Source organism: Thamnophis sirtalis, unplaced genomic scaffold (genome assembly GCF_051295495.1).
Source record: "Thamnophis sirtalis isolate CommonGarterSnake01/CBP01778 unplaced genomic scaffold, rThaSir2_p1.2 scaffold_8, whole genome shotgun sequence".
Lineage (NCBI taxonomy): Eukaryota > Metazoa > Chordata > Lepidosauria > Squamata > Natricidae > Thamnophis > Thamnophis sirtalis.
The window spans coordinates 73,901,209-73,921,853 of NW_028261388.1; the positions used below are offsets into that span (position 1 = coordinate 73,901,209).

Below are 20,645 nucleotides of genomic sequence, written 5' to 3' on the forward strand. Positions count from 1 at the left end.
GAATTTAAATTAAATTTGAGGCTACCTCTGCTTTCGCTCTCCCTCCCTCAGTTGTGCAGCAGCGGCAGCGGCAGCTCTCAGCCTACGGCGGCAGCGTCACACAGGCTGTGGAAGGAGGAGGAGGAGGAGGAGAAAGGAACCAAAGAGAGGCTTTTACCGGGTCTGCGCCCCACAGCCAGGACCGTCCTTGCACCTCAAGCCGCGTTTCTTCCTGCAAAGCCCTTCGGGCAACCCGAGAGTTCCGCTTGACGCCAGAAGGGCTTTGCAGGAAGAAACGCAGCTTGAGGCGCAAGGACGGTCCTGGCTGTGGGGCGCAGACTCGGCAAAAGACTCTCTTCGGTTCCCTCCTCCTCCCCCTCCTTCCACAGCCTGTGTGACGCTGCCGCCGTAGGCTGAGAGCTGCTGCTGAAACAAGTTTGGGGAGGTCCTTTGCGGGGGGGGCAGTTCTAGCCGCCTGCAAAGGACTTCCCCACGTTTGCTTTGAAAGAAACCTCTGCGCGGCAGTTAGAAACCTCTGCGCGGGGGTTTCTTGCCATGTGCGCGGCCGCGCACGCGCGCACCTTAGAGGGAACAGTGCCTGGGATTCCACCCAGTTTAAAGTTCATGATCTTGTCCCCACGCCCACCAATCCATCACATGGTCCAATCCTCTTCTTCCTCACTAGGACGCCACCCAGCTTCTTCCGGTCAGGTGCAAAGGTGCAGAGACAAAGAATAACCTTGAGGTTCTAGAAAGGAAATTTTTATTTTGAAAACAACACATTCTACCCCTTGCTATTCCCCCCCCCCCTTAATGAGAGTGTGGCAGGCCAAAGATTCTTAAAGGAACCGCTGCAGGCCTGACACCAATGCCCAATGATTCTGAGAGGCTCACAGCAATCAAACAAGCAATTGCAATAAAGCTAATAAAAGATGGCAAGAACAACAGACCAGATGGAAAGAAGTAAGGTGCCTTACTTTCCTTTCTCAAAGGTGAAGAACCTGGGGGAAGAGCCAGGTTTTTATGGCTCTTCTAAACAACAGCAGAGTGCGGTCCATCTGGGTCACAGGGGGAACTGCTTTCCAGAGGGTAGGCACTGCTTCCAAAAAGGCGTGCTTTCGGGGTCCTGATGGATGACATTTAATTGATGGAACCCAGGGAGCATCAAATCCGTAGGATCAAATTGGCTGAGCAGATATTATGAAAGCAGGCAGTCCCTGAAGCAACCCGTGACCCGTCAAAAGCGCGGAGGACAAAATTGCGCTCGACGAAAGCGCGCATGTGATGTCATCATAGCGCGATGAAAAAAATTAAAAATTGAAATAAAATTAAAATTAAAGCAAGCTGATTCACATAAAGGTAAGGGTTAGGTTAAGGGTTAGGGTTAGGGTTAGGTTAAGGGTTAGGGTCAGGTTTAGAGCATTAGCGTTAGGTTTAGCGTTAGGTTAAGGGTTAGCGTTAGGTTTTTCATTACGTTAACGGTTAGGTTTAGGGTTAGATTTAGGGTTAGGTTAAGGGTTAGGTTTAGGGTTAGGTTTAGGGTTAGGTTTGGGGGGGGTTAGGGGAAGGTTTTAGCTTTATTTTTACATTTTTCGATCACAGCGCGATGTTTTCGTCGCGCTGTGATGATGTCAAATGCGCGCTTTCGTCGAGCGCGATTTCGTCCTCCGCGATTTTGTGGTGGAACCGAAGCAACCAGGCTCTATACCATGTAGAGCTTTATATATGTCAGCACCTTAAATTGTACCCAGAAATAAACCAGCAACCAAAGCAGCTGGTGAAGCAGAGATCTTACATGGACAGCATGTCCATTGCTGCTCAAACCATTGCATTCTGGACCACTTGAAGCCTTCAAGGATAGCACCGCGTAGACAGCATTGCAGTAGCCAAGTCACAAAATCACTAGAATGTGTTTGTCTGAATGACCCCCTAATGTAAGAAAGGGCACAACTGGCCTACCACATGGAATTGCAAAGGCCTTCCTAGTCACAGCTGTCAGCTGTTCTTCAAGCAAAAGCTAAGAGGCCTATAGAATATCTACAAACCTTGAAGGGGGAGCTGCTGCATCATCCATGATCAAAGAGTACACCCCCCCGCGCGCAAAATCTAGGTAGCTCAAATACCTGTACCCACAGCCACTCAGTCTTGCTAGGAGTGTGTCAGAGATATCTTTTTAATGATGTTACAAAATCACAGAGCTCTGGATTTAATTATGGTAGTCCAAGGGAGATTATCGCCCTGCCATACGAGCTGTTTTTTTATTTTATTTTTTATTGCTTTATTTGTATGCCGCCCTTTTCCCTGAGAGGGACTCAGGGCGGCTCACAACTCAAGGGAGGGGAAAAACAGACAAGTTACAAGACATAAAAACCATACACAATTAAAAAGCACAACAATCATACCATTCGAAGTGGGGCTGCAAGTCTTTAGCCCCAGGCCTGTCGGAACAGCCAGGTTTTGAGGGCTATGCGGAAGGCCTGGAGGGTGATGAGGGTTCGAATCTCCATGGGGAGTTCGTTCCAGAGGCTCGGAGCAGCCACAGAGAAGGCCCTCCTCCGGGTAGTCGCCAGTCGACACTGGCCGGCTGATGGAATTCGGAGGAGGCCTAGCCTGTGGGATCTTATTGGTCTAGTGGAGGTAATTGGCAGTAGGCGGTCTCTCAAGTACCCAGATCCAATACCATGAAGGGCTTTGTAGGTGATGACTAGCACCTTGAAGCGTACCCGGAGATCAAGTTTTTGTGTAGATAAAACATGAAACCTAGGACAGAATGCACTGATTCTAAACACTGCTATTAATTTTTTCCCCAGGAAGAATATACCACCAATTTGAATAGATTTTGAATGTATGTATGTATGTATGTATGTATGTATGTATGTATGTATGTCCAAGTGAGTTTTATATATATATAGGAGCTCCTGGTATGTTGATCAGGAATAGAAATATCACTGGACCACTAAAATAAAACACCCAATGTAACTTTTATTCAAAGAACACGACTTTTGTCCAATTCAGTATTGGTTTTTGCAATGTAAGCCTCATTACCTCTCTAGCCTTAGCATTATCCATGTACTACTATACCAAATTAATTATTGCCCTGTACAGATTACAGGTATAAACCTAATTTGCATAACTACAGAGAGATTTAATCTCTCTCTCCTTTTAGAATTTGTTTGGCTGCTTCCAGTGGTGCAATAAGGAATTTATGCTTCAATGGATTTGTGTGCTGGTCTCTGATTTAAATTAACTCTAGGGAAATTTTGAGAGAAAATTTTCCTACAATTGATGTAACAGTATCCACGAAATATTTAGAAACAAAATTTAAGTTCCCAGATTTATTGTGGCAAAAGTATTTAAGGGCTAGTATGTTGCATAAAAGCTAATGTCTTAATAAATATTTGCTTTTAAACTCCCAGAATAATCTTGTTTAGTCTTGTTGGTGTTTTTACTGCAATAGAGTAACATGGAACCTATTTGGAAAATACTGCATCTATGGGGAAAAATCTACACTTACAGTCTGTAACAATTCGACACTTTCCTCAGTTGTTTCTTTGAATCAGTTTTTGATTCCTTGACTAGCCACTGCTGTTTTCCTGAGGTGGGTTTTTTTTGGGGGGGGGGTGGTTGGAAATTTGCCATTGTCTTCTTCTGAGGGATGAAACAGATTGACTGGCACAAGGTCACCCAGCTGATTTTGTGCCCAAAACAGGAGTTCTATTCATATCTACTGGTTTTTAGCTCTCTCGGTTTCACCACAAAACCGCGGAGGACAAAATCGCACTCGACGAAAGCGCGCATTTGACGTCATCACAGTGCGACGAAAACATCGCGCTGTGATCGAAAAATGTAAAAATAAAGCGAAAACCTTACCCTAACCCCCCCAAACCTAACCCTAAACCTAACCCTTAACCTAACCCTAAATCTAACCCTAAACGTAACCCTTAACCTAACACTAAACCTAACGCTAACCCTTAACCTAATGCTAAACGTAACCCTAACGCTCTAAACCTAACCCTAACCCTTAACCTAACCCTAACCCTAACCCTAAACCTAACCCTTACCTTTATGTGAATCGGCTTGCTTTAATTTTAATTTTATTTCAATTTTTAATTTTTTTCATCGCGCTGTGATGACATCAAATGCGCACTTTCGTCGAGCGCAATTTTGTCCTCCGCGGTTTTGACGGGTCACGCTCTCTCTCTCCCTCTCTGTGTGTTTTTAAGTCAGTTTTTAATTCCTGGTTGAGTCCTTACAATTTTCTTGGCAAGATTTCAAAAGTGATTTGCCATTGTCTCCTTTTTAGGATTAAGAGAAAGGGACTTGCCCAAGGCCAAGGCCATTCAGTTGGTTTTGGCCTAAGGCAAGACCAAAACTCCTGGCCTCTAGCCTGGTGCCTTAACCACATCACCAGCTGGCTCTCCCCTATAATTGATTATAAAATCCTGCAGAATTTAGATATGGGATAGATGCCATGCACATAAAGACTGCTTCTCCTGAACCTGGACATTTCCTGTTGATCCCTAATTTTTTCTTAAATAATTCAGAAGTGCTTCAGATCCTTCAGCTGTTGATGATTTTATTCACAGAATTACTTTGGGCTTAATGTGAATTTTAAGCCCTGTTAAGAGATAAAGATGTTGGACTGGAACAAGTCAGCATCCCACCCACAACAATGGAAATAGCAGTGACTAATTTCAATATTAGCAGGAGGAAAGGCTTTAGAAATAAACCAGAAAAGAACTGAAGCTGGTTCAATGTTAGTGAGGAAAAAATAAGGGTTCACCGACAAAAGGGCGAACGACAAAACCGTGCCCGACTAAACCGCGTCGCTGATGTAATCAACAGGGCGACAACAGCGCGGAGACAGAAGCACGCTGTAAACCCTAACCCTAAACTTAACCCCTAAACCTAAACCTAACCCCCCTAAACCTAATCCTAATCCTAACCCTAAACCTAACCCTTAACCTAACCCTAACCCTAAACCTAACCCTTAACCTAACCCTAAACCTAATCCTAACCCTTAAGCTAACCCTAAACCTAACCCTAACCCTTAACCTAACCCTAAACCTAATCCTAACCCTTAACCTAACCCTAACCCTAAACCTAACCCTTAACCTAACCCTAAACCTAATCCTAACCCTTAAGCTAACCCTAAACCTAACCCTAACCCTTAACCTAACCCTAAACCTAACCCTAACACTTAACCCTAAAGCTAACCCTAAAGCTAACCCTTACCTTAAGTTGAATCGGTTTTCTTTCAAAGCGCTATTTAAAGCGCTCTTCTTTCTCCCTGTTGATGACGTCAGCGACGTCGTTTAGTCGGGCGCGGTTTTGTCGTTCACCCTTTTGACGGGTCACGAAAAATAAGATATCCAAGTTGGAAAAGCACAACATACTATGGTGAAAAGCAGAATCGGTGGGGGGGGGGGATAGAGGAGAATTTGAGAGCAATAGGAGATGAGAAGGAGGTTGCAAAGGGACATGATGATAGGGGTGAATTTCATGAGCATATGAATAAGGAAGATGTTTTTGCTTATATATACAGTTGTCTGTGCTCTCATAAAGAAGAAAATAATCTGAAAGAAAAAGTTGTGGGTTTCTATTTTATGGTGTAGGCCTCTATCTTATAGGCAGGTTCTTAGTTCATTTGCCTTTTAGTCTTAGCTTGCCTTTCTGAAAACAAGTAGCTTGTAATTAGCCATAGATAGTCATTTTGTGATGGTTTATGTGAAATATCTAGACTGGAAATATATATGCCATCCCTGATTAAATGAACGTAGCAAAATCATTCACATTATATTGAAATATTCCATTTGGACAGTTGAACAATGTTCAAGATTTCTGTGCCAAATTATTATTTGTTGCTCTTTAAATAGCATTGCTTCCATATTTTTTATAGATTCTTTTAAAATTATTGTACAACAGAACAGATTTGTGTTACTGAATAATACAAAAGTAGCAACAAACACCTGACACCCGAAGCAGCAGAAAAAAAAAATCTATCATTCATATCCATGAAAAGAAGCTGGTTTTGGAATATCATTTATTTAACTTTTAGATATATTTCCCAGGCTTTCATCAGCTGTCAATGCAAAAAAAAAATCCCCTCAGGAATAGTTTTCAAAGGACATAAAAATTCAGATGACTAGGTTTATTGTAGAAAAGTGGTAACATCATTATAAAAGAATCCCAGTGGTCCTTTTGAATTTAATTTTTGTACCTCTGTTCCCCTCCCAATCTCTATGGAGATTCTCAATCATCCAGGCCATGGTTCTCTCAAAGGTGTTTTTTTTTTTCCAAAAGGCAGCTGGACTTCCTTGTTTCTTTTTTCTTTGAATTCCAAGAAAGTCCAACTGCCTTTTGGAAAAAGCACCTTTGGGACACTGATCATAAACATATAATTAATAATGTAGTATATATTGGATTGGATAGATAAGAGCTATGATCACATTCAGATGCTATGATCAATACACGATCAAACTGTATAAAGAAATGCTGCTTTAACATCTTCATCACTATAATTGCAGTTTTACCTGATTCCAACAATTTGACCTTACAGGAGCATAATATCATCTCTGAACCAAACTAGTACCTTTTGTGATACTTGATTCAGCAGCATTTTTCCAATGGAATAGTAAAGGTGATTAGATATATTGATTCATTTAGAGTGAACATACTTTTTTTTTTTTTTGCTAAATGCAAAATTATGTATTGTAGAGACCATTAAAGATAATAAATATTGGACTATGATCTTTTTCTTATCTTCTTCTTCTGTTTGCGCCATATCCATCATCAGACATTGGCAATTATGTTGGCAATCCTATTTTTGTCAACAAAAAAGTGCTGCTGAGTTTTGTCCAAACCAGCCCCTTAGGTTTTGAAGCCATGATGTTCTTCTTCTGCCTGGACCTCATTTGCCTTCAAATTTTCCCTGGAGGATTAAGTGAAGTATGCCAAATTTTCTGGGTGTCACATCACATGTCCAAAATACTCTCACTTTTTAATGGCTTTGATGATTTCCCTTGGCTTTCCCAGGTGACTTATCACCTCCTCATTTGTGATTTTTGTCAAGCAAGCTTATATGTAACAGCCGTCTGTAAATCCACATTTCAAATGCTTCTAGTTTCTTCAAGTGGTTTCCTGTCAGAGACCAACTCTTTACTCCGTAGAGCAGGATAGAAAAGATGTAACATCTGACAAGCCTGATTTTCAGTCTTAGGCTTATGATCGTGACTGCAGAAGATGGTTTTCATTTTGAAGACTGCTGTTCGAGCTTTCTCTATCCTAGTCTTTACTTCACTGATCATGTCCCAGCTTTCATGTAAATTAAAACCAAGAGGTATATGATCCTTTCAACTTTTTCTAGTGGCATTCCTTCTGAATTTATTAGTGGTAAAGTTATGGGTTGTTTTCTGATGACCATGATCTTGGTTGTTGAGGTGTTAAGCTTCAAGCTGTAGTTTTCAGATATTTCTGAGACTCTGTTGATGAGGAGCTGAAGGTCTTCATGCTTACAGGCAAACAGAACTGTATCATCAGCATATCTTAAATTGTTGATCTGAACACTGTTTATCGTTTGAAGCCACCATCAATGTTTTCCAGTGCTTCATTGAAAATTGATTCAGAGTAGATATTAAACAACAGCAGAGACAGAATACAGCCCTGTCTGGGTTCACCGACAAAACCGCGAAGCCCTTATCCGCGCTGACATAACCGCGGAGGGCAAATCCGCGCCTTCCGAAGCGCTCAGCACCCTAACCCTAACCCTAACCCTAAACCTAACCTTAAACCTAACCCTAACCCTAAACCTAACCCTAAACCTACCCGCCCGCCCTCGCTCCTTACCGGTCTTTGAAGGCTTCTGCGCTTCCACGCAGGCATATGGCACACACAGTGCCTGCGCGATTCTCCGCGAGCAGCTGGATGGCACATGCAGCGCCTGCGCGAGTCTCCGCGAGCAGCTGGAGCATCATGCAGGCGCTAAGATGCATGCGTGAACTGTGCGCGTGCACGAGGACGCCGCCGGCCCCGTTCCAACCGAACCGGTTGGAATGGGATTAGCAACCCACCCCTGATCTCCAGTGATTATTAAAAGTTGTGGGTGAAGCTGGGGGCCAGTTGATCAGCATAGGTTTTCAAACGAGGGAATTACTCCATCTGGGACTGGTGCTTTTCCGATACTTTGTCTGTGAAAGAGGCCTCCCACATTGTTTTCTTAGATCACCAGAGGTGGAAGGGGCACCTAGAGGGTTGGAGATAGATGTAGGAGATTTAAACAAACTTCTAAGCCATCAGTGTCCAACTTCTTGGCTTGTCTGGGCTACACCGAGTGAAGGATTGTCTTGGGCTGCTTATAAATTATATAATTACCTCCAATTACCTCCAATAGACCGATTAGATCCCACAGGTTAGGCCTCCTCCGAATTCCATCCACTGGCCAATGCCGACTGGCGACCACCCGGAGGAGGGCCTTCTCTGTGGCTGCTCTGGCCCTCTGGAACGAGCTCCCCGTGGAGATTCGGACCCTCACCACCCTCCAGGCTTTCCGCAAAGCCCTTAAAACCTGGCTGTTCCGACAGGCCTGGGGCTGATGAGTTCCCATCCCCGCTCGAATGGTGTGCCTGTTGAGTTGTTTTTAAAAATTGTGGTATTGTTTGTCTATGTCTTTTTTTCCCTATTTGTATCCCCTATCCCCCCCCCCTCTGACTTGGGTTGTGAGCCGCCCTGAGTCCCTTCTGGGAATAGGGCGGCATAGAAATATAATAAATTCAATTCAATTCAATTCAATTCAATAATATGGTTAAGGTATATAAATAGCAAATTTCCTTTAAAAGTTTGCAATCTAGTGGTGCCACATTATGGGATGGACACTCATATTCTATGAGGTCCTGCTATGCCTGCCATGCCTCCGAACCAGTTCCCCAGTCGGTGCGGCATTTCCCCCCCCTTTTTTATGTTCTGCGCATGTGCAGACCTATTTATGGGCAACTGCACATGCGCATGCACTGAACTGCCAGTAATGCCACCAGAAATCTACCCCTGATATGTATGTATGTATGTATGTATGTATGTATGTATGTATGTATGTATGTATGTATATCCCATCTTTATTGTTTTTACAAATAAGCTAAGTTCCTAGAAAGCAGGTTGAAATCTATGTTGTTTTTTATTTTTTACATTATTTATATACTGTATATCAATGTGTGACTGGTGTGATACCTGGGTTTCACACATTTCAATAAAAAATAAACATATTATTATTACACAGGTCTGCGACTAAAAAGCTGTTTGATTATTTTCATCTAATTTCCATGTATTTTGGTGTGCTGAAAACAAATAAAATATTGAAAAAATTCCTAGACATCATGATTTGCCACAACATGCAAAATTGTCTTCAAATTTATATAAAAAAATTAATTTTTGATTTTTTTTAATATTATGGGTTTTTAACCAAATTTAAAGTCCAAATTATTATTAATTAATCCACATAAGTGCATTTAAGATATAAAATGCCAAAAAAATATTAAAGGGTTTGTCCGAGTTATGTAAAAAAAAAAATAGCACTGTAAATCTGATGGTCAGCAATATATACATAAGCTAAGCAAGCTTTACATCTGTGCTTCTAATGGTAGAAGAGGTTAATCTTTCCTGAAGAATCCAGTAGGAGGGAGACACAGGGCAGATAGCAGCATCTCCGGTCAGTGTAGGGGGCGTGGTCAGCACTGTGACGTCTCGTGTACAGACACAGAGCTGCTCTCTCCTGCATGCCACACTTGTGCACAAATCATCATCAGTTCTTGGTTCTAGGTTGTTCACACTTTTTCATCGCAATTCATGTTAGCTCGTCATTCTTCAACTGTTACGTTATGGCTCTGCAAAAGTGTATTAATTTGCCAGACAGTTTCTGTTTCATCTGTGGTGCATATACAGTGTTGAAGCAACAGCAGAATATTACAGACTTTGTGAAAAAAGTATACTTTGCATACTTTGGACTAAAAATTGGAGATCAAGATAAAGTTTGGGCGCCTCATAAAGTGTGCAAACGGTGTGTTGAGGACCTCCGAAACTGGTTCAAGGGTAAGAAAAAATCTTTCCGTTATGGGATTCCTATGGTATGGCGAGAGCAAAAGAACCATAGTGATGACTGTTACTTTTGTTCATGCAATGTGAAAGGGTTTAATTCCAAATGGAAGCATTCCATTTCATACCCCAATCTTCACTCAGCAATTCATCCTATCCCCCATGGCACAGATATACCAGTACCCAAGCCTCCTGCTACCTTGGAAGAGATACCTAGCTCCGATGAAGGTGAAGTTATACCTGAACCAGATGACGAATCAAGTTCTGACTTTGAAGATGATACAAGACCAAAATTGTTTTCTCAGGAGGAGATGAATGATTTTGTAAGAGACTTGAATCTTCCCAAAGATGCCGCTGAGTTATTCGGATCAAGGCTGAAAAGCAGGAATTTATTGTTGCCAGAAGTGTCATCTTCATGGTTCAGACATCGTGAAAAGGAGTTCGTTCCTTACTTTGCCCAGGAAGGCAAGTTGGTTTATTGCATCGATGTAGAAGGTCTGATGGGTCAATTTAAAATCCAATATGATTCAGAGCAATGACGTCTTTTTATAGATTCTTCAAAAAGAAGTCGCAAAGCAGTTTTACTCCACAATGGTTTTTATGCTTCCATACCGGTAGGTCATTTCGTACACTTGAAGAAAACCTATGAGAACTTGGAATTGGTTCTTTGTAAACTTAAATATGAAGACCATGGTTGGCAAGTGTGTGGGGACTTGAAGGTCTTGTGCATGCTGCTCGGAAAACAAGCTGGGTATACCAAATACCCTTGTTTTCTGTGTCTATGGGACAGTCGAGACCGACAAAATCATTGGACCAAGAAGAGTTGGCAGCTGAAGGGTGCTAACAGTTCGGTGAAAAAAATGTCCTCCGAGAAACTTTGGTACCTTCCCATAAAATTCTTCTACCACCTCTCCACATAAAATTGTGATTGATGAAGCAATTCGTAAAATCACTTCCAAGAGATGGAGAATGCTTCAAATACTTGGCCACCAAGTTTCCATGCCTGTCGGAGGCAAAATTGAAGGATGGTGTGTTCGCCGGACCAGACATTAGAAGGCTTATAGTTGATCAAGAGTTTGTCAATACCATGACGGATCCTCAAAAAGAAGGGTGGATTGCATTTAAAGAAGTTGTACAGAAATTTTTAGGCAATAACAAAGATCCTCACTACAAAAAGATCATCAGAAGAATGCTGAAAGCATTTCAAGCTTTAGGTTGCCTGATGAGTTTGAAAGTGCATTTCCTCCAGTCCCACCTTGACTACTTTCCTGAAAATTTGGGAGCTGTGAGTGAGGAACAAGGTGAACGATTCCACCAAGACATTAAAGAGATGGAAAGGAGATACCAGGGAAAATGGAGCATTACAATGATGGCAGACTACTGTTGGATGCTCCAGAGAGACATTCCAGATGCTACTCACAAGGGTAAATGCACCAAGAGGAGCCTCACAAGGAAGAAGAATCGAGTTTAGTGTCTGTAGGTGAGCTAATTTCAGTTCAAAAAAGGATTTTCATGAAAATATTGTAATAAAACTTTAATTTTATGTCTATTTCCATTTATTTTGAGGTATTGCCTTATTTAACATAGTTACCTAAATTGTCAGGAAACGTGATGTCCTATGACAAAATGGAGGTCATTTTCGGATTCAGTGCACCAAAAAACATAAAGATTATGTGGAATAACCAAAACAGCTCTCGAAAAAAATTTTTTGCAGACCTGTGTTGCATTTCATTTGCATTATTTCATATTATTTGCACATATCCTTCACTGCCATGCTTTAATTCTAACCCTTCTTCTTACTCTTTCATATATCTTAATATGTATGCATGTACAGTATGTATGTATACATATACATATATATACACATACACACATACATATACATACATACACACACATACACATACATACATACATACATACATACATACATACATAAATACACTATAGTTCCCCTCTTATTTCTACCTCTATTTTATCTTTTTTTCTTTCTTGTCACTTTGATATTCAAAGACGTGATAATAACAAATATATTCTTTCATTATCTAATCACTTATTGTTTAATTCTAATCTTTCACTGTCAACCATATTTTTATACCTATATCACTATCACACTACATACAAATCAGTTATCTAACTTATATAATTCTAATATTCATATACATTATGAAAATACTTTTATGCCATATTTTTACATTACATTCCCTTTCTTTTTCCTTTATTTGCCGTCATCCAAATTTTTAATCTTCTTTTTTTGGGGTGTTGCCTCCCATACACTTTTTAATTCTTTTATTTCATCTACCTTTAAATCTGTATATTGACTATACATCCTAGCTTTCTCTCCCCTCTCCACCTTTTCCCACCATCTAGTTCTAAACCTCCGTTCTAACTCCTTTTTCTTTCCCCCAGCTGTCTTCCTGTTTCTCCCATTCCCTTTTCACATCTTTTAAACATTTTTCCTTCTGTTTAATAACTTATTTACTATCAATTTTAATGATATCTTCTTATAGCCATCTTCTTGTTGATTTCTTGGTTCTGCTGTCTCCTCCGCTTCTTCTGGTTGCTCCCTTGTTTCCTCATTATCCTGGTCTTTACTCGTTGTTCCTTATATTTTCCAGTTTTTGGTCTATAGGATCAAATATTTCCATCATCTCCTTTTGTTGTTCTTTTATAAAATCCTTAATGCTTTCATTTCATTATCTCCACTTTCTTCCATTTTGCAGCCAGTCAAATTTAAAAGAAAGGAAACCAAGGGGTTATCCACACCCAGTCACTTTTATTTGCTCAACAATGTTCAGGGGTCTCATGGCTAAAGTTCTTGTTTAATGTATAAATCTCCAATAATTTTAAAGTAGATACTTATAATCCAGCAAATCTGAAAAGTCCCAAGGTTGCTCTTTTTAGCAGCAAGCGGCATTCAAACTTCAACTTGTTGCAGGCTCTCCTTGTTAATGCTAACTCTCCAATTTTAATTATTTTGAGTTGTAAATCCAATAAGTGGGCAAAATTGATAATAATTAAAAAAACAAGCTCCAGATCTAATTCCAGCATTTAGAATGCTTTTTCGATACCACATCTATTATTTTGAGAGTTCAATTTTCATTTTATTTTGTTTAAATTCTCTTCTTAAATATACTAATATTTTATTAATGTGCTTAAGCGCTGCTAGCAAATAGTTCTTAATATGCTTCCCCCTTAGATTTCTTGGGGTCATTTTTCAGTGGAAAGTATTTTCTCACCCAGTTCACACACCACTCACTTTCTCCACTCCAGCAGTGTCTTAGGAGTTCAGGCTGTCTTCGGCTTAATGGCAGCCATATTTGCTGCCTCTGCTCTTCATCTTCGGTTGAGGGGACTTTTCTAGTCAGGGAGGGGAGATGTGGCTCCCCTCTACCTGCCATGTGGTCCCCCTTTACTTCACCACCCCTCCAGGGTGTCTATGGTCCAAATTTAGACCCTCCAATGAGGAGAGGTCAGAGCCAACCGCAGACCTCATGGATCAGGCTTCTGAAGGTGGCAGAAGTACAACCCAAAGTCAAAGCAGGTTTAAATCTAGAGGAGGCATTGTAGGGTTATTACAGTAAATCATCTGGATGGTCCTTAGAACTGTGGTTACACGTGTAAGTACAAACTGCAGCAATCTGCAGCAATTCTTTGCTTGTCAGCGATTCTTTGCTTGCAGTGTGTTCCCAGGCATGAACAAGGACACGGGATGATACAATGTAATGAACCTGTAATGTTTACTCATTTTAATGTATAACATTTGATTCATTCAGTGTGTGAGAACATGCACATTCTCACGAACACCAATGATGTAATGACTAACCAATTATTGTGCCTTGGAGACTTGTTAACCAATAATGATATAACACGTAAAGTAGGTGAGGACTAAGAAACTAAGAAGCTATAAAAATGATGTCTGATGATCAATAAGCTGCTGTTGAGTCTGCTGTTGATTCTGCTATCCATGGAATGCTTAATGCTGTTGATTCTTCTGTTAATTCTGGATGCTCAATAAACTTCTGTTGGTTCAGCTATCCATGGGTTGTTTACTTTCATTCATCTTCAGCCTTGGGACCTTAATGCAACATTTCATGATGGTTTGGTGATTAAACACACTGACTTTATGAGCTGGAAAAGTGACAGTCCGGGTTTGAGCCCCAAGCCCCATGTAATAGTTCCTGTTCCTTGCACCAGCTCCTGCCCACCTAGCAGCCTGAAAGCAAGTAGATGTGAATAGATTAATAGGTACCACTTTGGTTGGAAGGTAATAGTGTTCTGTGCAGCATAGCCATGCTGACCATGTGATCATGAACAATGTCTTCAGACAATGCTGGCTCCCTTACCAAGAAATGAAGATGTGCATTGTGCCCTAGAGTCAGACAAGACTGGACAGGGAATGGATCTTTTACCTTTATTGAGTTTATTTGTTTGCTTGTTTATGCCAACCAACCTTTATTGTTTTTACAAATAAGTCAAGTTCCCAGAAACCAGGTTGAAACCTAGTGTTTATGATGTTTAACCTTATCTGGGATGAGGTACAGGGCAGCAAAGTTTCTGATATGAATTCCAAGAAAGTCCGGGATGCCTTTTGGAAAAAGCACCTTTGGGACACTGGTCATAAACATACAATAATCAATTAGAATATATTGTCTTGGCTAGAGAACTATTATCCAATTCAAATGCTATGATCAATACACGATCAATTTGCCCAATGCTTACACTATAAGCATTTATAGAAATGCTGCTCTAACATCTTCATCACTATAATTGCAGTTTTTCCTGATTCCAACAACTTGAAATCAGGATATCATCTTTGAACCAGACTAATACCTCTTGTGATATTTGGTTTATTAGCATTTTGCCAATGGAATAGTAAGGGTGATTATATATATTAATTGACTTAATAGTGAATATATACTGGGTGGTTGTTGGAGGGTTTTTTTGCTAAATGAAAAATATATATTGTAGAGACCATTACAGATAATACTGGGCCATGATATTTTGCTTACATATTGCTAAAAGTTAAAACTGGGTTGTGTTCCTGGATTTTCCAGGCAGGTTACCAAACTCAAGAAGAATGGTACTGTGCACACTTATTATTAACTGCTTGCAAAATATTATTATTTTTATTTAGATTTAATATAACTATCTACTCCAATGATGACCCGGTGTTGCTCGGGTATTTATAGATATCGAAGTGTTTGTCTGACAGGGAGTCATTGGGGGGGGCTTTGCTCCCCCTACTCCCATGCCCATCATCCCTGCCCTCTCCCGTCCCCCTCCCATGCGCTACTCTTCTCCCCCTCCCCCCATGATACTGGCACTTCATAGGCCCACCGTGTGAGAGAGCACACTCAACCAAAGGCCTCTGCACTGGATGTCAATGTCTAAAGCATTTCCATGACTACTATCAACTTGAGGAGGGGTGGGGGGAAATGCCATGTATACTTTTGGCCAGAGTAAGTCTCATATTTTTGTACTAGAATGTGAATCTGCATGTCCCAAACCCGGCCATAACATCCTGTTGGAGAATGTGATTAATGACTTCAACCAGAGGGGAGGGGAAACAGGGGTAAAGTTCCCCCATTAAGTGGGATTTAGTTTCGGCTCCACAGAAGTCAGTGCCAAGATATTAGTCCTAATAAATGAATGTGTTTTCTTTTTTTGGGGGGGGGGGATTTTATTATTTTAGTTAAACCAAAAAAAAACACACACACACAAAGAATCATCTTTTGTTACATCTTGTAGAAAGCTTTATCGATTGGTTACAAATATATTCTGTGCGTTTCTTCGACAATTCTTACATATACTTCATTCAAATCAAGTTGTACATTTTAAGTCAAGAAGGAAAAATTATGTATTTTACTATCCCTGTACCACAATTCTCATTTGGTTACCATTATTTAAACATGTTTTTATCTAGAATCATTTATATTTCAAGACACAACCACCTACTGGCATTCATTTGCAGTTTCAATAGATCTCCAATAACATTACACCTTTATGACATATTCTAAAGCAAATTCAGTTAAGTAATATATCTAAGCATCCCCCCCCATAATACACCTGTATGTATTATTAAATATTATCCATTAACATTTCCTTGTTATTATTGCAGTTGACTAAAAGTTATTTACTGTTTATCTCATCTCTCCTCTCCACAGGCCCACACAATATTATACCTTTATAGCCATCTTTAAACAATGATTTATTAATAAGATTTATAGGACTTTTCCCTCAATCCCAAATTAGTTAATTACGTGCTAAGAAAATAAACCTTAGACATCTAAGACAGTCTGAGGGGTGTTAACATTTCTACTTAACAATCACCAGAAGTATACATTAACATTTCTATGGCCCGATTATTTATCCTAACTAAGGTTATCATTTCACTATTAATATCATAGTAAATTATAAGTTAACGAATAAGCATTCAATGGTAGTCTAGGACAGTCTATAAAGTACTAAGACCTCTACTTAATAATCATCAGTAATTAACTAGCTTTTTTTCCATCAACAAGTGTTATTAACCAGTGTTCTTCCAGTAACAAAATGATCTTTTCTCTCTCGCCAGCTGTTGTGTCGATTCTCTTCCCAGGACCTTTCCAGGATTTAAGACTTCTCTCCACACCTTGCAGCTTAAACGATCTCTCATATAGTTTGGTTGCCCTTGAGTTGTTATTAATGTAAGCTTAACTTTGGTTGTCAGCTTTATTTCTGAATAGATTTGTCTTATTAATTCCATCTTTTTCACTCTTTCTTTTTCTCGCATCTTGGAGTTTGGGGTGAAGCACCAAATTATCAAAATCACTTTTCCAGCTTCCCTTCTTTCCACCTTGACTCACGTTTACTCCATTAATAAGTTCACCTAACTTCTTATCTTTATTTTCTGTATTTTCATTCTTTAATTTTTGGGGTTGCAACCCCTTCATCTTTTTTTGTGATACCCCATAGTCTGTCCCATTTCTTCTCAAGTCTCTCAAGTCCTTCTGGGAAGTTTCGAAGTCCAGCCAAAATGTTTTGAATTATCAAGTTCTCTTCATCTGAGTATTGCTCCATTTTTTAGAGTGTATATATATGTATATATATATATATATATATATATATATATATATATATATATATATATATATATATATATATATATATATATATATATATATATATATATATATATGTTTTTATTTGTGCTGATAAATAAATAAAGGAAGACTAGTATAGATCTATTTCAAGCTATTTAGCTCTCATCAGCTAGCCATATCCTTACTGGGATTCGAACCTGTGCTCTATTGCCTCCCAGGCAGGGAGTTAACCATTTGAGCTACAGAGAACGACTCCTTTTATATGGAGGTCTATATATGGAGGTCTCTAGTTGTTCGGGTTTTCTCCCGCGTAGAATTGGAGATGTCTTGGCGACGTTTCGACGAAGTCACATTCGTCATCTTCAGGCTGCTGCTGACTACTTCAGGTTTGGTGTTTCCAGGAGTAGTGTTTTCCAGAAACACCAAACCTGAAGTAGTCAGCAGCAGCCTGAAGATGATGAATGTGACTTCGTCGAAACGTCGCCAAGACATCTCCAATTCTACGCGGGAGAAAACCCGAACAACTAGAGACCTACATACTAACACCCGCGAAAACCTCAGAAAACACATATATATATATATATATATATATATATATATATATATATATATATATATATATATATATATATATATATATATATATATATATATATATATATATATATATATATAAAGCAAAGAAAGGAATGTAGTACTTTCTGCCATTCTAGCCTGTCACAATTTTTGAAGAATATATCTATTTTTATTTTAAATCTTAAGCAGATGTTCTTTTATGGTTTTCAAAGAAGAAGGGTTCTAATCTTTTTCTTTCCTTTTGCAATTCTTGCCAGGATATTTTCCACACGTGCCAGCAGTACACTATTTGTGACCTTGGGTCTTTATCAAGTTTTAAAAACAAGTTCCAAACCCTTCTGTTGCAAAGTCAGTGTAGTCAGATGGGAGTGAACAAAGGATACATTGTTATAACAGCAAAAGAAAAAAGAAACTTCAGACTTGGGCTTCCAAGTGGCAGATTCGACTATTTTAAAGACTTTTTTCCTTGAGTATCTTTAATATGATATTGTAACAACTAAGAGGAGAAATTTATTAAAAAAAAAAAATTAAGCCAAAAAAGTTAAGGTAGTAAAAAGAAATAGAGAAAAAAAGATCTCTTCACCTCAAACGGAGAGACAGGAAACGTTGCAATCGCTTCAATCCATAAAACATCGTTACAGGCAAGAGCAAAAAACTTTCTAAGGCAGTCCAATAGGGATTAAATACGCCACTTTGTTCTTGCTTAAGGGACTAATTTAGCTTAAGAAAAGAGTTTCTTAGGGCAATCTTCTAAAAGAAAAGAAAGAAAACCTCACCAGATGGAAACACTTTCACTTCTCTTTCTGGAGCCTTCTTCAACTATGTCAGCCGGGGGGGGGGCTGTCTGTTTGCCGCCGGTTGGAAACACTTCCCTTGGATCGATCAGGGACTTTGCGATGTCCCTGCGACCAGCAAGGTCTTGTCTTCCCAGTCACCATCTCTTCGGGACAGTTTAGGTCCTGCCGGACCGTCCAGGGGCAAAAGTGTCATCGGCGGATTTGGACTGTCGAGTCCGCATGATGTAACGTTGCAACATTGGCTCCTGCTCCTCATGAATGTGTTTTCTTTGAACTTTGTCTGGAGGCTCGTAAATTATTTAGGCCAACTCTTGGAAACTTCACACTGGCCTAATCAGGCTCCCTTCATAAACCTACTGCTGTACGGGCGTAATCAGGCTCTCTTCCCGTCCTATGACATCATGCACAATTGCCACTCTAGGATGCCATAGTTGCTCTCCTTAAAATCCCAGACCTTCTAGAGTTATGCTGGAACACCTTCACACACACACCCAAACATTTCGGGGGTGTCTTATCCCCACAGGGCTTGTCATCTGTGTACCAAGTTTGGTTGAAATTGCTCAAGGCGTTCCAGAATTATGCTGGAACAAACACACACACACACACACACACACACCCATACACACATACAAAAGATAGAAACAGATATAGTTAGAAGAAGACGAAGACGAAGACGAAGACGAAGAAGAAGAAGAAGAAGAAGAAGAAGAAGAAGAAGAAGAAGAGAGGAAGATGATATAGATAAAGATAACTATCTACTCCAATGAACATTCCATCTTCAAATCTATGTTCTGATATAAGATATGACTTTCTAAGTCATTTTTATAACAACATGAGCTCTCTCTCCTTATTAAAAATCAGTTAAAAAAAACTACTAATAATCAACAGGAATGTTTTCTGCTGTTTTTTTCTTTTAACATTAGAAAAGGAAAATTAATCATAACATCACTCAATGCAATGTTAACATTGTGATGAGTTTACCTAAAAATATCTATAAAAAGCCTGCTTTAACTAACCTCTCCTGCCCCCCACAATTGTAGTGCATTATATAGAATCAAAGCACAGAGTCTGACAGAGAATTCAGAATAGGAGTGGGCTGCTATGGGTTCGCCTAGGTCCGGGAGAACCTGTAGCTAACTTTATGGCCGGTTCGGAGAACCTCCAAATCCCACCCCTGGATGGCCCCACCTACCACACCATGCCCCTGCCACCCCACCATACCCCTCCCAGGAGTCTTCATGTGGCCCATTTTGGATGTGAGGTAGGTTTGCACAGAGGCTTGGGAAAGGGAAAAAATGGGCCTCCAGGAAGGCCTCTGGGGCCTGGGGGAGGATGTTTTCACCCTCCCAGAGGCTCGAAGAAAGCCTTCGGAGCATGGTGAAGGTGAAAAGCCCCCCCCCCAGGCTGTGGTGCAGGAGGCCGACTAGGCCACACCCACCATAGCCATGCCCACCCAGCAACCGAGGAGAGAACCCATTGCTGAAAATTTTGAAGCCCACCTCTGATTCAGAATATAAATGGAATTAAAATTTTCCTGGAACGTGGATAGTCTTCAAACTTGTTGAGATACCATCTGAAGGAGAAGAAGAAGAAGAAAAAATAAGTGAACACATGGTTTGACTCAGAACATGTCAAATTCTTAAGAAATGTCAATGTGTATTTTTTCATGTTATATGTATACCATTATGATAGAATGTTTCTTACCAATCACAAAAATCAGTTATTTTTTAAATGCAAACTATTATGATTTTCACTTTACATCTTTCTGCCTATATGGCATTCAAAAGAGCTAACAGTCAAATAAAAACCAGTATACTGTAAATCAAGAAAACTATTCTTTTTAAAAAGCCTGACTTTTAGACTTTTGAAAAAAAGGATGTCGCTGGTTTAATGAACTGAATCTTTAGAGAAGCACATCATTCCAGTTCTTATAAAAATCTGAACAGAAGTGTTACTGTTACGTTTCTTTTCAGGTTTTTATAAGAATTGGAAAAAGATACATCTGCTTTTAAGAGTTCAATTGATGATGTGCTTCTTTAAAGGTTCAACTCACTAAACAGAAGGTATTGCTAGCAGAAAGATATTAGTTTAGCCAAAATCCAAAGTGCTTCTTCCAAACTATTTATGA

At 39.8% G+C, this 20,645-nt stretch overlaps 1 protein-coding gene and 1 long non-coding RNA gene across 3 annotated transcripts in view; one reads left to right on the forward strand and one right to left on the reverse strand.

Annotated features, from left to right (window-relative positions):
• LOC148044493 (uncharacterized) overlaps positions 1-20,645 on the forward strand; it is a 1,189,713-nt gene that overhangs the window by 479,848 nt on the left and 689,220 nt on the right. The window lies entirely within an intron of this gene.
• SRD5A1 (steroid 5 alpha-reductase 1) overlaps positions 17,806-20,645 on the reverse strand; it is a 30,790-nt gene continuing 27,950 nt past the window's right edge. For both annotated transcript variants that reach the window (XM_087721916.1, XM_087721915.1), the window contains exon 5: positions 17,806-20,090. In XM_087721916.1, the coding sequence (XP_087578042.1) occupies positions 20,024-20,090 (67 nt within the window). In that variant the 3' untranslated portion in view covers positions 17,806-20,023. The remainder of the gene's footprint in view (positions 20,091-20,645) is intronic.